Source organism: Polyodon spathula, chromosome 5, assembly GCF_017654505.1.
Source record: "Polyodon spathula isolate WHYD16114869_AA chromosome 5, ASM1765450v1, whole genome shotgun sequence".
Classification (NCBI taxonomy): domain Eukaryota; kingdom Metazoa; phylum Chordata; class Actinopteri; order Acipenseriformes; family Polyodontidae; genus Polyodon; species Polyodon spathula.
The window spans coordinates 35,561,381-35,582,590 of record NC_054538.1 but is presented as its reverse complement, the minus strand read 5'-3'; the positions used below and the strand labels follow the sequence as shown (position 1 = coordinate 35,582,590).

At 37.6% G+C, this 21,210-nt stretch overlaps 1 protein-coding gene across 9 annotated transcripts in view; it reads left to right on the top strand.

Annotated features, from left to right (window-relative positions):
- The window catches only part of LOC121315898 (afadin-like), a 114,702-nt gene that overhangs the window by 27,439 nt on the left and 66,053 nt on the right, over positions 1 to 21,210 (top strand). For 5 of the 9 annotated variants that reach the window (XM_041250486.1, XM_041250488.1, XM_041250483.1 and 2 more), the window contains exons 2-5: positions 10,279 to 10,474; positions 10,799 to 10,911; positions 14,513 to 14,676; positions 15,647 to 15,795. In XM_041250486.1, coding sequence (XP_041106420.1) covers positions 10,279 to 10,474; positions 10,799 to 10,911; positions 14,513 to 14,676; positions 15,647 to 15,795 — 622 coding nt within the window. The remainder of the gene's footprint in view (positions 1 to 10,278; positions 10,475 to 10,798; positions 10,912 to 14,512; positions 14,677 to 15,646; positions 15,796 to 21,210) is intronic. The other 4 variants (XM_041250489.1, XM_041250487.1, XM_041250485.1 and 1 more) reach the window with 1 other exon arrangement.

Below are 21,210 nucleotides of genomic sequence, written 5' to 3'. Positions count from 1 at the left end.
ACTGATCACATTAGTCCCTGGTATTAAAAGAAGTCTGCACCCTTCGCACAATAAGTTGTCATGGTGACCAAAAAATAGTAGGTTGAAATTCCTGAGTAAAGTGGCTTAGAATACATTTTCTCTTTTTTTTTTTTCTTTTATTGTTTTTCTTTTAACATCTCAGTTCTACATTCATGTCTGTCTGTTTTGTGACTGCAGGGGATTGATGTAATGTGTAATATCTGGATCTAATGCAAAGCACTACTGTGACCACGTTTTCTAACCAATCAGCTGATTTTGTTTAACCTTCAAATACCCGGCACGCACATTGCCACTATAAAAAAAGCATTGTTGTCTCTCTGCAGATTAGGGAATCTGCTACTGCAATGAAACAAATAGTGGCCCAGTTTATGCAAAATACCTTGGTGGCGTGAGATGTTGTCTTGGCTAAGATTCTCGATTTGGAGTTGGACTTCTTTGAACTATATATGTTTGTAATCAATCGATCAATCCAGTTTTTATTTTATATAGTGCCTTTCATAGTGGACCACCATCATCATCACAAAGTGCTTTACAAGATAGTGAGGAACAATACATAATACATGAAATACAGGGCATAGTACATTAAATACAAACAGTAAAAAACCAAACGATACAAATACATTAAACACAAGGCTAGGATGTGAATTGTAAACATTGTGGATGCGTGTGTTACAGAATCATATGAATAAGATAGTGTGAAAAAAACTGAAATAGCAATTTAGACAACGGCTGATAACAACAGATTTGGGTTAAAGAGCATTGAAAGCAAGAGAGGACAAGTGTGTGAAAAACAAATCTAAGTTGAATAGAAAGTGGGCCAGGATACATTGACGTGCTAACCCAGGTGGTATTTGTATTAATCATTTACTATCACATCTCCAGTTATAATACTGAGGAGGACATCTGCTATTAAGTTGTGACAGAACGAATCAGCTGTAAATTAGATTTTTCCCTTCTACACCAGTTACTTCTTTAAAAGCAGAGATTACACTGTTACGTACATGCAAACTGCCTCCGTACCTTCCCAATTCACAGAAGTGACCACCTAAGTCCACACTATTTACTGATATAAACATGTTGGATTAATGCATTGGGAGATAAATTGTCCTCTTACTGGAGTATGATGTGTTGGTTCTATAACAGATCACAGGTCAAGTGCCCTAAGAGCAGCTATTTCGCCTACATTTTGTATAATCTGAACCATAATAATAATAATATAATATCTTTATTTTTATATAGTGCTTTTTTTAGTGGACCACAATCACAAAGCGCTTTACAGAGGAATGCTGTGAACTGTGCGTTATATGCAGAGTCACTTACAATAGGACATTGTCCCATTTCACAAGGTAATTATTTGCTAGCCATGTATTCGAACGTTGTTTTAAACCTTCAAAAGTTTGTTAGGTGGCATTCACATACTGTATTTCTTATTTAAATGCCCAGACGACCAAAAAAAGTTGAATGCAATTTATTCAAGCAACTGTTCATGTATCCTAGGGTCACTTGACAAGCGTAAGTTTAGTAGTAGTAGTAAAGTGTGACTGACTAATGACCTGCTTGGAACGGTGATTGTTAAAGCTTTCTTTTGCCAGTCTGCTGCAGTTGGTGCAGCTGCAATGCAAGCTTAATGTGTATAGGTATATTGCAAGCAGCATCAATTACATGTACATAAACATGTATATTAATTATTTAAATTATAACAACATGATTACTGTTCTATATAACACATTTTTAAACTACATGTGAATGTGTTATTCCATTTATATGGCTTACCAGTAAAATAGGATTTTCAGTCAAATATAAACTAGTAGCTATGGTGATGTCGCCAGTAAATTATGCAAATGAGTGCCATTGAAGGTTTGAACCTTCCTTTGGTAATGTGTTCTGAACTTTCGAAGGTCAAAATGTACCCTTCGTTGCAGCCCTATTTTCTATCATTGATTTTCATCTGCTGAATTAAATTGGTACTGGTACATACATTAGACTAACCCTAATTAGTTTTCTGTTAGAGTGCCGCTTCAATTCTTGGTGCCGTGTACACCCCATGTAAGTAGACGGTCATAAAAATACTGTCATGAAAAAAGGTGTAATCTGCATCCTAGCCACCTCTATGTTCATTTTGATGTTAACAGTATAATGCAAGCCTTTCCAGTCCTTTACAGTTGTGAACACACTCTGCTTTGCTGCGAAGTTGCTGCAATCCTGTGCCTGTACATCTTTGTTTAGAATTAAAATGAAAGTCAGACCTCCTGACAGTACTATTACTTTTAGGTCATGATTTCACACTAGCAGCAAACCAAATATTTAACTGATTCTGGAAAAAACAAAAAACAAACAAACAAAAAACTTTAAAAAATGAACTAAATAGTAAGTGAGTAAATGTTACTACTGAAATTTATACAGTAAAGGATAAGTGGTTCTGTTAAGTGGAGCACTGCACTGCAGATCTGGAATGTAGAATAAGTTACGATTAAAATTGTACCATAGCCTGCAAGAAAAAAAAAAAAAAGTGTGCTATTCTATCTGCAGTGCCTTTAGGTATGTTTCCTTGAGCGATTACATTTTAATACATCTTTATCCAAAGTTATATTAGCATAGCAATGTAATAATTATGAGATCTTGCAGTTGATGCCTAGATTAACCAGTCTTTGGAGATATGTGATTGATTAATCTTCTAGCCAATCTTAAGAGATCAGTCAAGCCTCTCTCATTTGTGCTCGGGTGCTAGAGGATCAGCTTTTCTGAATAAGGAATGTACTGGAACGTGCTCTGTGAATTCTGCGCTCAACTTGATGAAATTATTATGCAGTTGAAAGTTCTTGCTGAGCAAATATAAACCTTTGACAGACCTGTGCCTTGCCAGCAGCGCTTGTGACGACCCAGGCTTCTCTGGAGCTACTCTTGATCCCCTTCACTTCTTTACACAGAGTTTCCTAAACCCCTAAACCCATGGATATTGAATTTGAACTTTTTTGGTTTAATTTATAAGAAGCAGTCGTTCCAATTTATAATCAGATTGCTGCCACCCTCAAAACAACAGTATGAGACTTTTTCTTTATGAAAGGTTATTTACTGTAGTACTGGAAGATTTTAATTAGGCTTTTAATTTATGGTTAGATAAAAAAGGGGGAAAATAAAGCAGTATGCAATACTATGCAGTTCAATTAGACTAGGGCCAAAGACTTTGAACTGTTTCATTCATGACTGACTGTCTTAACAGCTGTGTAAGACAGAGGGATTTCAGGAGTGCTGAAATGTGTTTAAAAGACAGATCAGCAGCAGCTACCCTGATTTTTATATGACATGTTAATTTGCTGTGTGAAACCACCAGTTTGCTGTTTTGTTTTTTCTTTAGGCAACACCAGATTTTGTATGTCCTCCTGGGGGTGGCATTACAAACGGTCTGTTAAGGGAACTGTCTTTATTATCTGGAATAACGTTGATTTCTTCTTTTTGGGGGGAGAGGGGGTGGGGGTAGCACTGTACACTGTGATTATCTTGAGCAGATAACGGCCACCTTGTCCATGGGGAATTCATCTTCTTGTGTATCTCAAAGCCTCTGATAGATTGGGCACATTGTACTTCAAAGCATTCCTCAGTCTACTTGGGTGCCTTATAAGAAGAACATTCTGGTCTTTAACCTGTGTGACGCATGAGCACAGATGTGGGGGAGCTGCCTTCTTAGAACTGGAGGGCTCTGCTGAGCTGGACGGTTAGCTTTCATAACTGTTGTTGTCCAGCAGGTGATTATCTGCATAGCACTGTATGGCATAAGTGTTGTATGGTAATGATCAGGGCCAATGGAAAATTGCAGAAATATTTTGCCAAAAATTGTGGGGATATTTTGTGGTGAGTTGAGGGCGGTATTTAGGGGCAAATTTAATACTGTTATACTACATTTTATTGATACATACAAAGAAGCAGCAAAACAATCAACATTGCTTTTTTCACAAAAACTGAGTATCTTTTCAAAAGGTGCAAAAGAGCTATTGTATGCATGCATGAACAAATGAATGCAAAAAATGAACTTCTGAGTGGTGTATCTGAATAAGTTTTGATAGACATTTTCCTTGAAACATCTAAAAACTGAAACTACACAGTGGTATGTGTTTCTTGAAAATATTGTAACATTTGAAATAATTTAAAAATATATAAATGAATAGTACAGTACTACAGTGAACTGTTCAGAAGTGTTCCATATTGTTGCTAGGCACCGACTGTTTCTAGGGTTTCCCTTCAACCTTTTTAAGCTTAATGCCTGTTGAGCAAAAATGATCTGAGAAAGGGCACGTATAATTATATGAAAGAAGTATAGCAAATAACAAGGAACTTAATGAAAACAAGAAAAACTAAAAAAATGTGGTGACGAGGGTGGAACTGATCCCAGATCAGCAGTCAATCAGCAGCTGTGTTCTTACAAGGTGTTAAAGTGAAACTGGTGATTTTATGGATGCATTGCCTTGCTATAGGCCAGAGGATTTAACCTTGTACTAAAAGTAGTATTATTAAATGAAGTAAAATAAAGAAATTAATTATCCCTTTTAAATATACAGCAAGTGGTACAGTACTTACAGCCCTGTTTAAATAGTATGCAGGCTTGTTTGTCAGTGTGCATTTACTGTAGTGTTTTATTGACTGTCATACAAGAGTAGATATGCTTACCTGTAGGTGTATATTTATTTCATTCCACGCTATAGAAAATATCAAATGGTGACTGCTTTTTATTGGGTGATGAGATCCAAATCTCCTCCTCTTAACATTTTCATCAGCAGAATAGCGATATCAACTTGAACTAGAACTCCAAGATAATTCTCTTTGCCCCAGTTACTCTGGTTTTACAGTAGGAAGAGACACAACTAACATCCATATGCAAATGACACACTGTGACGCATGCTGGATTTGGAGGGTTCAAGAGAGTACAAGTACAGGAAATGTGTTTGGAAACACAGTAACATTGAAGCACTCAGAAGCTGAGGTGAAGAAAATATTCACATCGTTCTGTAGTGGTTTCTGCTGTATGACATTTTATTTATTTATTTATTTATTTATTTATTTATTTATTTTTACCGGTTCTTATTTTTAAGTCTTTCTTGCATTCAATGGAATACCGCTCTGTATTAATAAATACAGGTACATTCAAATATAAATGTAACTTGAACTGCAAGGCAGTTTTACGGCTCCCAAGCCCCAGTATCAGTACCCGTCTAAGCGTGTTTAGTTCTCAATATGCCAAGTTTAAAATCAGCAACTTCAACAGTTCCACACAAGAAGATTTTGAAAGTTTTTTTTTCCAAAAATTTATCGGGCGACCATCTAGTTTAACGCACAAATGCCATTTTTGAAAATGTAAGTTTTACCAACACAGGCACGACGGTTTTCAAGTTTGGCGTTAATCAAGTGAACCATTTTTAAACTGAAGCGGTTTTAAATATAAGAAGAAAATGTAAAAGTGGTAGCCATATTGTTTCACGAAACATAACCATTTTAACATATTTGTATTCTGCTGTCCACGGAACAATGCCTACCAAGTTTGGAGTCTGTTGGTTAGACGATTTTCAAATAAAAGCAGTCTGCTGTTAAGGGCGTGTTTCGGTAAAATTTGCGGCAGCCATTTTACTATTGAATTGTATCATAGCAGCTTCTGCTTTGCAAGCAGGTTTGGATGCTGATAATATTTGCCAAGTGTCAGAACAAACACTTCAGTGGTGCCAAGGAACAACATTTTGGGAGGTTTCAAGAAGAAATGAGTCACGGCCATTTCAGTTTTAACACCAGTTTCTTAAAAGTCAGTTGTATTGCTACAGTGTCAAGGATGATGCTTGTGAAGTTTTGAGTTAGTCAATTAAATCGTTTGTCAACTGAGGCAGTTTTAAATTTCGGACGTAAACGTACATCTGGCGGCCATGTTGTTTTATAAAACATAACCATTTTGACATATTTGTATTCCATTGTTACTGGGACAATAACTACTAAGTTTGGAGTTTGTTGGTTAAACAGTGTTCAAATAGCAGCAGTTTGCTGTTAAGGGCGCGTTTCGTTAAAGTTTGTGGCAGCCATTTTGACATTAAATTTATTGCAGAAACTTCTGCTTTGCAAACTTGATGTGGGTTTGGATGCTGATGATATATGCCAAGTGCCAGATCAATCACTTCATTGGTTCCCAAGAAGATGATTTCGAAAGGTTTCTAAAAAATGTGTCAAATGGCCATTTTAGTTTCCGGTCAACACAATTTTTTAAAAGTCAGTTGTATTGATACAGTATCAGGGAAGATGCTTGTGAAGTTTGGACTTAGTCAAATAAATCGTTTGTCAACTGACACAGGTTTAAATTTCAAATGTAAACGTATAAGTGGTGGCCATCTTGTTTTATAAAACATCACCATTTTCACATATTTGTATCCCATTATCACAGGGACGATAACTACCAAGTTTGGAGTTTGTTGGACAAACGGTTTTCAAACAGCAGCACTTTGTTTTTAGGGGTGCGTTTCGATAAGATTTGTGGCAGCCATTTTGACATTAAAATTTATCACAATAACTTCTACTTCGGAAACGTGATGCAGGTTTGGATGCTGATGATATAGGCCAAGTTTCAGATCAATCGCTTCACCGGTTCCCAAGAAGAAGATTTCTAAAGGTTTTATCGAAAAATGCGTCACGGCGCCAATTGCAAGGACGCAGCAGCAAAAAGTTTTTTAACATCAGACAGCCAAAGTATCCAGCTTGTTAGCTGCCAAGTCAGAACCTGATCAGTCACACAGCTTCGAAGTAGCGCAGTTTAAAGTTTTGGGAAGAAAAAAAAATAAGAATAATAAAAAAAATAAATAAATAAAAAATAATAATAACTTAACAATAACAATAGGCTTCCCAGCCTTTTGCTAGGAAGCCTAATTATTAAGAGTGCTATCACTTGGCAGTGGTGTTTTTAAGGGAACCTGCAATTACTAGCTATAAGCAACATCTGATAAGAGAAGCATTGGCAGCAAAGTTACAGTAGACGATGGAAATGTAGTGTTCTCAGGAAAACAGTTGCAGGAAATTAGTAGGACAGTAGAACCTTTCTTGCATTTATAATTTCCAGTACACATTTCCTTGTTACAGGTAAAGATATTTGTTTGCAGTACCTTTTCAATGTGACCGGTTGAACCTGCCATAGCTCAGATTATACTTGGTTCACAATTTGTATTTTATCCCATGAGAGATCTACTACAGTACAGTAATTCTGAAACTAGGAGGAGATCTACTCTTTGAACTGTTGTGTTGGTTGTTATGGATACCATGCAGCATTGGGCTATTCCTTGCCAAGTGAACTCAAGGTGGCTACCCAACTGTTAATGAATTCCGTGTTGGGGAATCTGATAAAAATATGTTCAGCTTGGTAAACATCGTATAAAAAGCATAAACTGTTGGACACCCTGCAAAAGTATCCTGATTTTAGTTTCTCAGGAAAGATTAGACATTTTAGTTTCTTTACTGTACCCCCACGTTATTCACATAGTTTTAACCCTGTTCCCCATCAACTTTATTTAATTTTAAACATTATGGAACACTGGAGTTTTATATAGGACTACTTATCTAATTCAGATATAACTTGATAAGGACATTCTTTTATCACAAGTTAGGTCGTATGAGAATCAGTAGCATTATAAAAAGGGACCTGTCCGTCTGCATGTCGCACTACATTTTTTCGTGCACATACAGTGGCTTGCGAAAGTATTGATTCCCCCCCTTGGCATTTTTCCTATTTTGTTGCCTTACAACCTGGAATTAAAATAGATTTTTATTTGGATTTCATGTAATGGACATACACAAAATAGTCCAAATTGGTGAAGTGAAATGAAAAAAATAACTTGTTTAAAAAAATTCTAAAAAATAAATAATGGAAAAGTGGTGCGTGCATATGTATTCACCCCCTTTGCTATTAAGCCTCTAAATAAGATCTGGTGCAACCAATTACCTTCAGAAGTCACATAATTAGTTAAATAAAGTCCACCTGTGTGCAATCTAAGTGTCACATGATCTGTCACATGATCTACCTGTTCTGAAAGGCCCCAGAGTCTGCAACACCACTAAGCAAGGGGCACCACCAAGCAAGCGGCACTATGAAGACCAAGGAGCTCTCCAAACAGGTCAGGGACAAAGTTGTGGAGAAGTACAGATCAGGGTTGGGTTATAAAAAAATATACGAAACTTTGAACATCCCACGGAGCACCATTAAAGCCATTATTAAAAAATGGAAAGAATATGGCACCACAACAAACCTGGCAAGAGAGGGCTGCCCACCAAAACTAACGGACCAGGGAAGGAGGGCATTAATCAGAGAGGCAACAAAGAGACCAAAGATAACCCTGAAGGAGCTGCAGAGCTCCACAGCGGAGACTGGAGTATCTGTCCATAGGACCACTGTAAGCCGTACACTCCACAGAGCTGGGCTTTACGGAAGAGTGGCAGGAAAAAAGCCATTGCTTAAAGAAAAAAATAAGCAAACACGTTTGGTGTTCGCCAAAAGGCATGTGGGAGACTCCCCAAACATATGGAAGAAGTTACTCTGGTCAGATGAGACTAAAATTGAGCTATTTGGTCATCAAGGAAAACGCTATGTCTGGCGCAAACCCAACACCTCTCATCACCCCGAGAACACCATCCCCACAGTGAAGCATGGTGGTGGCAGCATCGTGTTGTGGGGATGTTTTTCATCGGCAGGGACTGTGAAACTGCTCAGAATTGAAGGAATGATGGATGGCGCTAAATACAGGGAAAGTCTTGAGGGAAACCTGTTTCAGTCTTCCGGAGATTTGAGACTGGGACGGAGTTTCACCTTCCAGCAGGACAATGACCCTAAACATACTGCTAAAGCAACACTCGAGTGGTTTAAGGGGAAACATTTAAATGTCTTGGAATGGCCTAGTCAAAGCCCAGACCTCAATCCAATTGAGAATCTGTGGTATGACTTAAAGATTGCTGTACACCAGAGGAACCCATCCAACTTGAAGGAGCTGGAGCAGTTTTGCCTTGAAGAATGGGCAAAAATCCCAGTGGCTAGATGTGCCAAGCTTATAGATACATACCAAGAGACTTGCAGCTGTAATTGCTGCAAAAGGTGGCTCTACAAAGTATTGATTTTGGGGGGGTGAATACTTATGCACGCTCAAGTTTTCTGTTTTTTTGTCTTATTTCTTGTTTGTTTCACAATAAAAAATATTTTGCATCTTCAAAGTGGTACATGTTGTGTAAATCAAATGATACAAACCCCCAAAAAATCAATTTTAATTCCAGGTTGTAAGGCAACAAAATAGGAAAAATGCCAAAGGGGGTCAATACTTTCGCAAGCCACTGTATGTATGCTGCTGACCACCATGCTAGCTCAAATTTTATATTTGATGTGAAATGTACTGCACATACTTGTTTTGTTCAAATATCACTGTTGGGGCTGCTGGCTAAGCTTTCCTGAAAAAAAAAAAAAAGATGGCATTTTCTCTACACTCAAGATTCAGAATGTTGACAGGCAAGATTTGTGTTTTGTTTGCAGGTGATGTCTCTCTCTTATAGTCTGCACAGATTAGTATCTGAAATGTTGTTAATTTTAAGACGAAACAATCAATTAGAAACAACACAAAAGTACCCAGGAGAATAGCACTCCCTGTAGACTACTGTTCTACTGACCCAGACTGCATCTTCAGAACACCTGGACATGGCTGTTGCAAAAGCTGAAAGGACCTGGACAGACTTTATCAAGACTTTAGAAAGTCAAGACGCTTTGTTATGGTTCTGAATGTCTCTGTTTAGTCTGCTTGATCGAGACCAGTCCTTTGTGTCACTTGTGTATTTATACCCAGCAGGAGGTTATAAAAAATAAATGTTTGAGGATATTTACATTACCTTCATCCTGGTATTTGATATATTTTGTTGGAGATCTTTGCTAAACGTTGTCGTCATTATTCTGACTGACACTTGACATAGTAGTTTGCTACTATAGTAGTTTGTTATATTTTATCACCCAGCAAGTTGCTTATTATCTTTAGTTCTGTTGTAGGGTATTTTTGTGGCCTTTATCTGGTTAATGTGATGAAACTTTTGAGTGGGCATTTGTTACAAGAAGGTATTCAATGAAATAAGAATGTTTTTTTTTTTTCCCCCACATAAACTGACACCCGATTAACTGAACTGTTTGTCTGATATTACATAGTCAAGTATACTGTGTAGTGTACAGTTTGTGTGTTTTTTTTATTTATTTATTTATTTTTTTTTTGCTGACAGGACCTGGAGTTCCATGGGGTGATGCGGTTTTACTTTCAAGATCGAGTTGCAGGAAACTTTGCCACTAAATGTATCCGGGTGTCGAGCACAGCCACCACGCAGGACGTGATTGAGACGCTGGCTGAGAAGTTCCGCCCTGACATGAGGATGCTCTCGTCTCCCAAATACTCCCTTTATGAAGTGCACGTCAGCGGGGGTGAGTTTAAAATGGAAACAAATAGTTTGTTTGTTTGTTTGTTTATTTGTTTATTTATTTATTTATTTAAACCACACCTGACTTTATTGCTGTCTTAATTAAATGCTGTCTTAATTAAAGGCTCTGTGGTGATCAAAGCACAAAATGGATGCAAGTGTACTGTAAGAGAAGCTGTACAAAAAAAAATGTTCTCTCTTAAATGGAAATAAATAACAGAAGTGGACGTTTAGCTTAACTACAAAGGAACAAATGGGTGAACTTGATTGAATAAGTTTCTGTAGCCTTTTATTGTTCGGTTAATGTGTTTCATTCCTAATTTGGTAGAAGAACGCAGACTGGATCTGGATGAGAAACCTCTGGTGGTGCAGCTGAACTGGAACAAAGATGACAGGGAAGGCAGATTTGTACTGAAGAACGAGAACGACGTACTCCCTAAGGTAATGTTCTCTGCCTGCCGCAAATTACTGTGCTTTCTTTTACACAGGATAACAGATTGAATGCAGCAGTGTGTGGGCTGAGCATAAGTCGCTTGGCTGGAGTTGCCTTAAAAATAAAATCCCTTTATAAATGACTTATTGTGAAATAATTATACAGGGCTAGCATAAACCAAGGGAAACTATGGTACTTTTGCCATAAATGCACTTTTTGAAGCCCATGTGTGCATAAATATCACTGTGAAATACAAAATGTAAACGCAAATTCAGAATGTCAGATAGGGTAGTCACTGACCCTTTTTCAAGATGTACACAACTTTCATCTGAAACAGGATTATACATCTCTTTTCCGATGACAGTTGTGTTCATCTTGAAAAGCAGTAGCCAATACTTAGGAATTAAATCCTTTGGAATTGCATTTGAAAGACCCTGTTTAAAGCAGCTGTCTCCTTTATGTCCGTGTTCTCTCTGTAGTGGATGGGGCTATGAGATACGGCCCTTTATTTTTTTCGGTTTCATTCTGCTCCTATCAATCTCACTCGGCCATTGAAATGTTTTCTTGGCTTTTTCCAGAGAAAAAACATCTACAGACCTGTGCTTTGTCTTTTTGATGATGTCGGACAGGAAAGGGAAAATTGTAATGTCTGACCTGGTTCGACATATGACCGCAAAGGGTTAAAAATGTAGTACACAATCTCAGGATCTTCCCTAAGCAATTTTTTTGATTTCTAAAGTTAAATTGGATCAGGACACATTAGTCAATAACAGTTGAACCCTTTCTTTTAATAATATACTTTGAAGTACTAAAATGTGTATTATACTTGCAGCTAAAAGTTCTGCTTTTTGCTGCAGAGAATCTCAATCTGCTGTAGTTAGCAACTGTAGATCACCAGATCCCTACTTTTAAAACAATTTCCACAATCCCAAGTGTTACGCCAGATAAGCGTCTGAAGGTGGATATGTTTCCTATTTGTGATGGGTGAGTATGCTTTGACCTTTGAGGTGATTTTATATCTGTCCAGGGAGCAGTAAAGAGCTCTTTGTTGATATAGTTGCTCTCTTAGCCAGGGCAAGATCCTGTCTTGTAGTGAAATAGGAACTCCACTGCCTTAAGTGTTGTGCCAATACCAATACCGTGACAGGCAGATTAAACATGATGTTGCCTTTTCTCCTGGATGTTTCAACTCCGAATGTGTCTGAGGTGAATATCCTTTCTCTTAGTGCTGGGACAAACATCTGAATATTCAAAAAAAAGAAAGTTGACATGTATTCGGTTAAAAAAAAGAAAAAAATCAGATGTTCATATTAGCTACAAATTGGTGTGAAAAAATGTCAAATGAGGAAGAGGTCAGTGTGATACTATATGTGGGATTAATATATATAAAAGCAATCACGCGCATAGTTATCTTTGTGGAAAGCCATCTGTGACAAAAACACATTGTGCTGCTTTAGAGCGAGCCAGAATCTCATGGATAAGGCCCTACCAAATTCACGGTACATTTTCGTAAATTTCACTGTCAACATTTTAAAAATCTTTAAATTTCACGGTTTCAGCTATTTTAAATCTTAGATTTCATGGTGGTGTAACAACATTTAAAGCCCTTAACAAAAGCATGTGACTAACAAAGTAGAAACGGTTAAAGAGGATCACTCTATGGTTGTTGTGTTTCTGTTATTGCTATAAAAATTTTTAAAAAACTGTTTTTAAAAGTCATTTTTTTGCAACAGTAACTCTGTTGCATACAAGTGCTGTTTTTTTTTTATTCATTCCCTGTCTCTGCGGTGTAAATACCTGTCCATATTTAGACACGGCTGTCTCTGCATCCATGGGATTTGTTGGAATTGACAGACATGCTGAGATAGGGACAGGTCTGTAGCTGGTCAATATATCCAGAGGCTAAAAAAAATAAACAAAGTCTGTCAAATTACTGACATTTATTTTATTCTTTTTTTGTCCTGCGGTACTTTTAATGTATTTTTTTTCTCATACTACTACTTGGTTTATATTTGGCTAACAAATAATTTTTCATCATCTGCTGCAGTAATGATTGTGGCACTATAATTTATTTTGGACACTCATTTAAAAATTTAGGTCTAAGTACTACCAGTTGAGATCCGCAGGTCATACTAAACCCGCCAAGAATGCCCGTACAGTACACAAAACGGACCAGATTTCATGGTGCAGAATGAATTTCAAGGGCCCTGCTCATGGGACAAAAAAAAAGACCAGCACGTCACTCTGAAATGCCTTGCTTAAACAGTACCCAACTTACAGAAAATTGTGTAGTGATTTTTGCATAGATTGAATATATTATATTTGACTTTGTTGTGTGGAATGTAAGAGTAAATCAGAACCAAAATGGTGAGTTTTTTCCCCATTCACTTTACAAAGCCATTTCCATGTTTGTTTTGTTTGATGTGTTTTAAAGTTAAATTTCAGTTTGTTTGCTTATTCAGTTACAAAAAGGCATGTTATTACTTCATGAAAACGTGTCTATGGCCACTGTTTACTGTGAAGAAATGGGAAGGAATGAAATAAAGAAAGAGATGCGGTGTCAACTTTATGTATTTATTTCGGGAATAAACAAAACAACGTTTAACTTGAACTGCTATTTGGCATAATTTTGTATTTCATTCACTCGGGTAAAGTAATTTGAGCAACTTATTCTTTACTCCTGGGATATTTTTCTATTTTAATGTGTTACATATTGTAAGGTCTTGCTGTAAAATAGAGGCACACATACTGGGGCCACGCCCCACTGCCCCTGCTGCTATGTTGTCTCTGCCTGCATTCTGAGCAATATAATGGCTTGTGTTATTTTTTTTGAAAAACGAACGAATATCCAAACAAATATTTAAATTGAGCGAATAGCCGAACATCAAAAAATCATGTGTTAGTCCCAGCACTAATTTCTCTAATTTAAGTGAAGAAAGAGCTATTTATTAATTGTAAATTATAATGAATGTGATTGTAGCTAACAGAATAATCCCACAAATCTTTCTAGCTACATATGCCTCAAATGTGTGGTTTTGAAATGCATACAATAGCAAACATGCATTTTAATTTTAAAAAGTGGTATCTAGTACTACATTCAAAAGAGTTCTCGGTTTCTGTGGCTTTAACTGGCACAGTTTCACTTCACCAGTGTCTTCTGGGTCACTCAAGTGGGAGCAGCTGGTTAATGATGGGAAGAAGCCAATGAAGGGGTGGGAACAGTTTTCACCCTGCAGGTGAAATGACCAAAAAACTGCAACACTATCTAAGAATTTAACCAAGTGTAATATTTGATGTGTTTTGAAAATATAAATACATGTTTACATGTGTTTCTTTCACACTTGAGACCAGTATAGCAAATGGAAATGCACAACTGTAGCATTACAATAGCTGCCCCTGCCTCTGCACTAGGTCACCAAACTACAATGTTAGTGTGCTCTTAGATTAAACTAATCAGCCAAACAAAAGCCGCCTTTCTCTATTGTAAAACTCTTACTGAACCACAAGAAGCTGGTTTGTCCCCCTCATCTCTGCAAGCGCGTAAATCTCACTGATCGTATTAACCAGGAGGCTTTGCGTTTCCGTCTCCTCTTTTTTTTACTGGTTCAGAAAGTGCAGAGCAACGGGCCTGAAAAGCAGGAGAAGGAAGGAGTGATTCAGAATTTCAAGCGCACGCTCTCCAAGAAGGATAGGAAGAAAGAGAAGAAGAGGGACAAAGAGGGCTTTCCAAGGTTGCAGGACGGGGACGAGCATTCTCTGCACAAGGAGGATGGGTGAGTGCTTAGCGACTTGGAGGTTATTAGCAACAGTGTCCTGTACAACGAAACCTTAATCTACTGTGTGTGGGCTAACTCAGGTACCTGCATCCAAGGTTGTAGCAAACTCTACATCGGCTATTTATAATTAAAGTACAAAGTACTCGGTGCTCATGCTAATTACACCCAGAATGCTTTGATCTAACTGTTGTGAGTTTTGGTATTAATGACGGAGCCAGTCTGATAAGAATACAGCCCGTTTTCAATGCTCAGACTATAAAGCTCGATGGTTGTGTTTCTTTGTGATGAGGTGACCCTTCTGCTCTGTAGGTCTTGAAAATGTAATGTGATACATAGTAAGACTACAAAGTCTGCAGATGTATGTGTTATAGGTGAAATTGTCAACAGCAACGAGATGAGGATTGCTGATTTCCAAGACATGAGATGAAGTTAAACTAATAATTATATCACAAGTATAGGCTTGCGGTTAAATAACTAGATTTATTTAAAGTTGAATCTGTAGCTGTTTGTTTAATTTTCTTACCGTTCAACTTTTCCTATCGATTTTGCTTTGTGTCTGCAAGCTATTCTATCAGGGATGCCATTCCCAAGGGACATACAGTAATACCCTATATTATAGTAAATATATATATTTAATTTATATTCCTGTTTGCCTTTGTACTTCCTTGCAAAATTGGGCCCTTGAATGTGATTTATAAATGTCACAATGAATGAGTGTACCGTACAGTAGAGAAGGGAATGTGTGTGACGAGATATGGTCCTTCTGACAAATGAAAATGCACGTTATTTGTAAGATACATAAAATATCTATCTGACTGATACAATAAAGTATATTGGCTATTAGATGCGTCAGAGAATATCTGTGAAATATGCTGGATTTGATCATATTAATGGTTTGGTTATCAGATGTACGGTCCGCAATTCCTGAAGGCACTTGAATTTGATAAACAATGTCCTCATTTTCCAGTGAGAATTCCCGATTGGCTGCTGAGGTTTACAAGGACATGCCAGAAACCAGCTTCACGAGAACGATATCCAACCCTGATGTGGTCATTAAGCGCCGGCGGCAACAAAAACTGGAGCAGAGGATGCAGGAGTTCGGCCGACCTGATTCGGGTAACAGAGCAGGAACAGGTTCACTAATCCATAGGCTGTGAGCTCAAGGACAGAAAATTACTTCAGCAAATTAATAGAAATACTTACTCCGTTCTGCAAGTAACACTTCGTTATTGCAAATAATTAACCCTTTTTTTCTCCTGGATACTTCAACAAAAGATGAGATCGGTATTATCTAAGATATAAACAGTGGAGCAGTTGCTTTAAAGATGTAACACAAGTTACATCTGCAGTAGTATCCAAGAAAGAAAGGGTATATAGTCATTTTAAATTGTAACATATGAAAGATTTTAACAGTTTTGTAGATTCTTTAATTAATACCACAAAAAAGTATTAATAAGTTAGTCGTAACAATTGTGGTAAATCTTCTACTATCCAAATTAATTGGTTCAAGGGGGGGTTGTATAATCAGGTGAATACTGTAAAGCATAGTGTATGACGTAGTGAATTTTCAATGACAACAAGACAGAAAAGCATGTAGGTTACAAGGGAGCTATCTCACTGTCACATGATTTTAATGGAAAGAGGAAGTCTGTTTTGTTCTGTCTATAGACAAGCTAAATGCAAGTTTATTAGAGAACAGTTATCTAAACTTAATATTGGAGAAACATAATCCAGAATCAATCCTAATAATTGCAAACACCATAAAATAGCAAGGACAATTACATTAAGTGAACTAGTCGTTTAATTCTCCAGCAGCTTGAGGGCGGTCTTGCTACCGTAACTATCTAAATACAGAAAGGCCAGGTCTTGTGTGTGTGTGATCCTTGCTGCTTTACTGCTGGGTAGCATTCCGGTTTGTTGAGTGGCCCAGAGACATTTCTGATGAGGTTAAGTGCCCCTCGACCAAGTCGGCCTGCCTTGTTTAAATTGACTAGGTGTCCCCAGGGACTCACTTTCTGGCTGGCCAGTTTCTGAAAGGGGCACGGAGGCTTTGGCCTCCTTTTGAAGGACAGAGTTCCTCCGTAGCAGTTAAATGTGGTGCTACGTGCACTCATGAAACCACCTTTTGAACCTGCATCCTACAGAGCTTAAACACCTGTCTCTGAAGGCAGAATTTTTACTTGCCATCACCTCCGTTAGACGCGTGAGTGAGATGCAAGCATTTTCAGTGTTTTTCTTCTAGCCTAGGACTAAGGTCATGCTCTGTACGAATCCGGCCTTTGTGCCCAAATGCCTGTCGACCTTCCATGTCAATCAGTCTGTTGAATTGGAGGACTTTCATCCTACACTATTTCAGTCAGACGAGGAGCGTCAGCTCCATACGCTTTGTCCGGTTAGGGCATTAGCATATTACGTTGACAGGACAAAAAGTTGGTAGCAATCCGAGCAGCTGTTTATATGCTTTGAAGCTAAGAACCAAGGTCAAGCCCTTTCTGAATGGAGGCTGTCCAATTGGATAGTGGAGACAGTCAAGATTGCCTATGAGCAAGCCAATCTTGCCAATTTGGCTGTTTTGCAAATCATGCAGGGCTCTAAGTTTAGATTTTTAACTACTGGCCCCTTGGGCCACTGAGCTACTGTTTTTACTGGCCTGGGTGCAATTTTATCTGGCCCAATATATTTATATATATTTTCATCATGGTTTTTATTTTCAGTATTTTTCTAACTGTGTATGGTAAACAAAGAGAGCCCATGTCTCAAAAGAAATCAGCTAAACGAAGCCTTTCAATATATGTTACTTCAGCCACTTAACATGTGTATAGCAAGTGCTATAAGAAGTACGGTAATCCAAACTTGGGTAACATTGAAATTAGAAAGGTAATTTAACGAATATAAAGACATACTAAGTGCTAAGCACAACTATGCAGCAACTATAAGAAAAGGCAAGATACTTGGAGTTGGAAAGGAGTTGTTTATCTCTGGACTGTAGTTCAATGTAAAGCATCTACTGTTGACTTTCTCTGAATTTACAGGTTATTGAATAAACATAGTAACTTGACCTCGATTCATCTGATGTAGGCACTTGATAGCTAGTTGTAATTAGTGAAGTTAAACTATTGTAATGTTGGAATGTATTTTCTATTTTGGCCAGGTTACAATATTTACACTTAAGATTATTTTATATATGTTATTTGTTAGAATTAAACAGAAGTAGACTATTTAGGTGGTTGTGTGATAGGTGTTATTTTATTCTGAATACTCTACAGCAAAAATTATTTGGTTTGCGCAATATTATGCTACTGTTGCTTTAATTGGAAGAGATACGCGCTGTGATGTTGTTGCTCATTGAGTTCTGTATTTTAATTCAATAAAAAAAAAAAAAAAAACCTATGCCTAAGGAAATAGGGTACAGAGCGAAGTAATCTCGTCTTGGATATTGTTTGAACACTTTGTGAACCCAGCTAAACTTTACCGGCTTACACTGTTATGCGTGTCTGCTTGTGCACACGGTAGCGTAAGGGACCAGAGTTCGGTTAATTGAATACACAAAAATGTTGCACCCTGTGTATTCAAATAGGAAACTATTCGAAATTCCCAACCCTAATCCTAATAATAAACACTTCTCAGAGCGTTGTCACTTGTGTAGCCTCTCCCAAGTCAGCGCCAATCCTGCTGAGTGATACCAGCGAGTACTGGAAAGATTGTGAATGGCATTTTTGACCTGAACACATCGGATCCCAAATCAAAAAATTTGACAATTCGATTGTGTATCTGGATATCCATCGGGACATCTTACTGTGAGACTCAGTATGATGTAAACGAAATGTTGAATTCATAACAAATAAAGCTGCTGTTTTATCTGTAAGTCTGGGAAACTGAGGCCAAACAAGGCAAAACGTTACTTTTTTTTGTCATAGTGAAGCCTCCACTCTAAATGTTTGTCTTCATTTTTTTCATAATTACATTCTTTATGATTTATTGATTTCAGCGTTTTCCTTTTGGTTTATTGGTTGCTTAGTTGTAGAAAACCCGATTTGTAAAAGATTTTCCGCGGGAACGAGTACCAACACAGCACTTTGGTACGTAGTCTCACATTCATATATATATATATATATATATATATATATATATATATATATATATATATATATATATATATATATATATATATATATATAAAATAAAAAATACTAGTTCAATGTAACCGGTTCAATCTGGCCTGTGATGCTACATAACTACCGGCCCCAGGCCATGGTTAATGTTGAACCCTGTCATGTCCTTGTGACGGCTTGGGTGTACTTACCCATTGTGTACTGGAATACATTTCGGACTTGAAAGGGAATGTTTTCATAACCCTGGTTATCATAACCCTGCTTCCCTGAAATAGAAATGTATCCATTACAATTCTTTGGTCGCCCCGTACATTCTGTGCAGTAGGCTGAAGAAAGTTTATGGCACTGAGCGCCGTCCTGCACACAATTTTGCCTCCTGTGGGGGCGGAGACAGACGTGCTGACATTGCAGGTGTAAGACGCAGCTTTGGTAGAGTGTTCGGTTGACTTGGACGTAATAATAGGTTAATCCATTGTGTAATGGATACATTTCTATTTCGGGGAACTTTAAAACCGATTTTAACAAATGTTCCAAATTTAATCTTAAACAGCTGTTGTAAAACAGAGACCTACCCCATTACAACCAGTTTTCTCAGTGAAAACTAACTAACTTTGACAAGAGGACACCCTGGCCGACCTAGGACCCCCCCCCCCCCCCTCCTGGATTCTGAAAAAGGAAAAGCAATTAACATGTCCAATAATGTACAAAGAATGCTGGTGAATAAATTTTTTTACAGAAATTCAATATGTGCCTAGTGTACATGCTCTTTATGAGAATATATAGTGATAGTGACCCTTTTGTACATGATACAGTATCTGTTGTGCATTTGGTTTTAAATGAAAGTATTTTGAGAACTGCTGGACTGAAATTGCTCAAACTTTGCATTGGCATTTGAAGTTATTAAACATTCTCTCCTGGTAGATCAAACAACAGGAGGAAAGTATTCTCGGTCATTGATTTCAGTAATCATGATATATGCTCTGCGGTTGATTTTTGTATTTGCTTCTTAGATATTCTGGCTACTTTGTTTTCTCTAATTGCTAGACCTTATTCCTTCCTGAATTGTATAACCTTCTTTTAAGGTAAATGTCAGTTCCTCCTGATTTAATCTTCAAAGCTATTCCTGCTTAAGAACATAAGAACATAAGAAAGTTTACAAACGAGAGGAGGCCATTCGGCCCATCTTGCTCGTTTGGTTGTTAGTAGCTTATTGATCCCAAAATCTCATCAAGCAGCTTCTTGAAGGATCCCAGGGTGTCAGCTTCAACAACATTACTGGGGAGTTGATTCCAGACCCTCACAATTCTCTGTGTAAAAAAGTGCCTCCTATTTTCTGTTCTGAATGCCCCTTTGTCTAAACTCCATTTGTGACCCCTGGTCCTTGTTTCTTTTTTCAGGCTGAAAAAGTCCCTTGGGTCGACATTGTCAATACCTTTTAGAATTTTGAATGCTTGAATTAGGTCGCCACGTAGTCTTCTTTGTTCAAGACTGAACAGATTCAATTCTTTTAGCCTGTCTGCATATGACATGCCTTTTAAGCCCGGAATAATTCTGGTCGCTCTTCTTTGCACTCTTTCTAGAGCAGCAATATCTTTTTTATAGCGAGGTGACCAGAACTGCACACAATATTCAAGATGAGGTCTTACTAGTGCATTGTACAGTTTTAACATTACTTCCCTTGATTTAAATTCAACACTTTTCACAATGTATCCGAGCATCTTGTTAGCCTTTTTTATAGCTTCCCCACATTGTCTAGATGGCAATTGATTATAATGCTGCTTAGATATTGGGTGAATAAAAAGTCAATTTAATTCTCTGATACTCCCGAACGTGCAGCTATTTTTGTAAAGATTTGGTATGAAACAAGCTCATCTCTTGGTATTCCCCAGTCTTATTCTGAGAAGAAGGGATTTGAACAAACCTGCAAGATGAGTTAGGAGTTCAGCTAGCTGCCTGAACTTTTACTTCTGCCAGCATTATAATCAATTGCTGATGTATGTATCGTAAACGGGCTTACTCAATGCTCCAAGTGCAGCACAAACAACTTGCTGACCTTTGAGAAACAATTTATTATGCCAACAAGAGCAATGTGCTGCAGTTTTAAGAGTATTACAGGAATCAAGAATTCCACCAGGACCATGTAGCGTTTACAACATCCTGCCAAGAACAGATGAAAATATTGAAGCAAATAAGAATCGATTGGAACAACATATGGATTGAAACCTCTGAATGATAGCTAGCAGTTTCAGCTATGAGACAAAGTTGTGCCATTGTGGCAGCTCTGTCTATCAAAAAGACCCAGCACGTCCAATGACATTTATAGACAGCTGTTTTTAAAAAATAGTGATGTTAATAAATAAATGTCAGTATTGTGGCATCAGTACTCCGATCCACTCAGAATAATTGGTAACTTCATAAA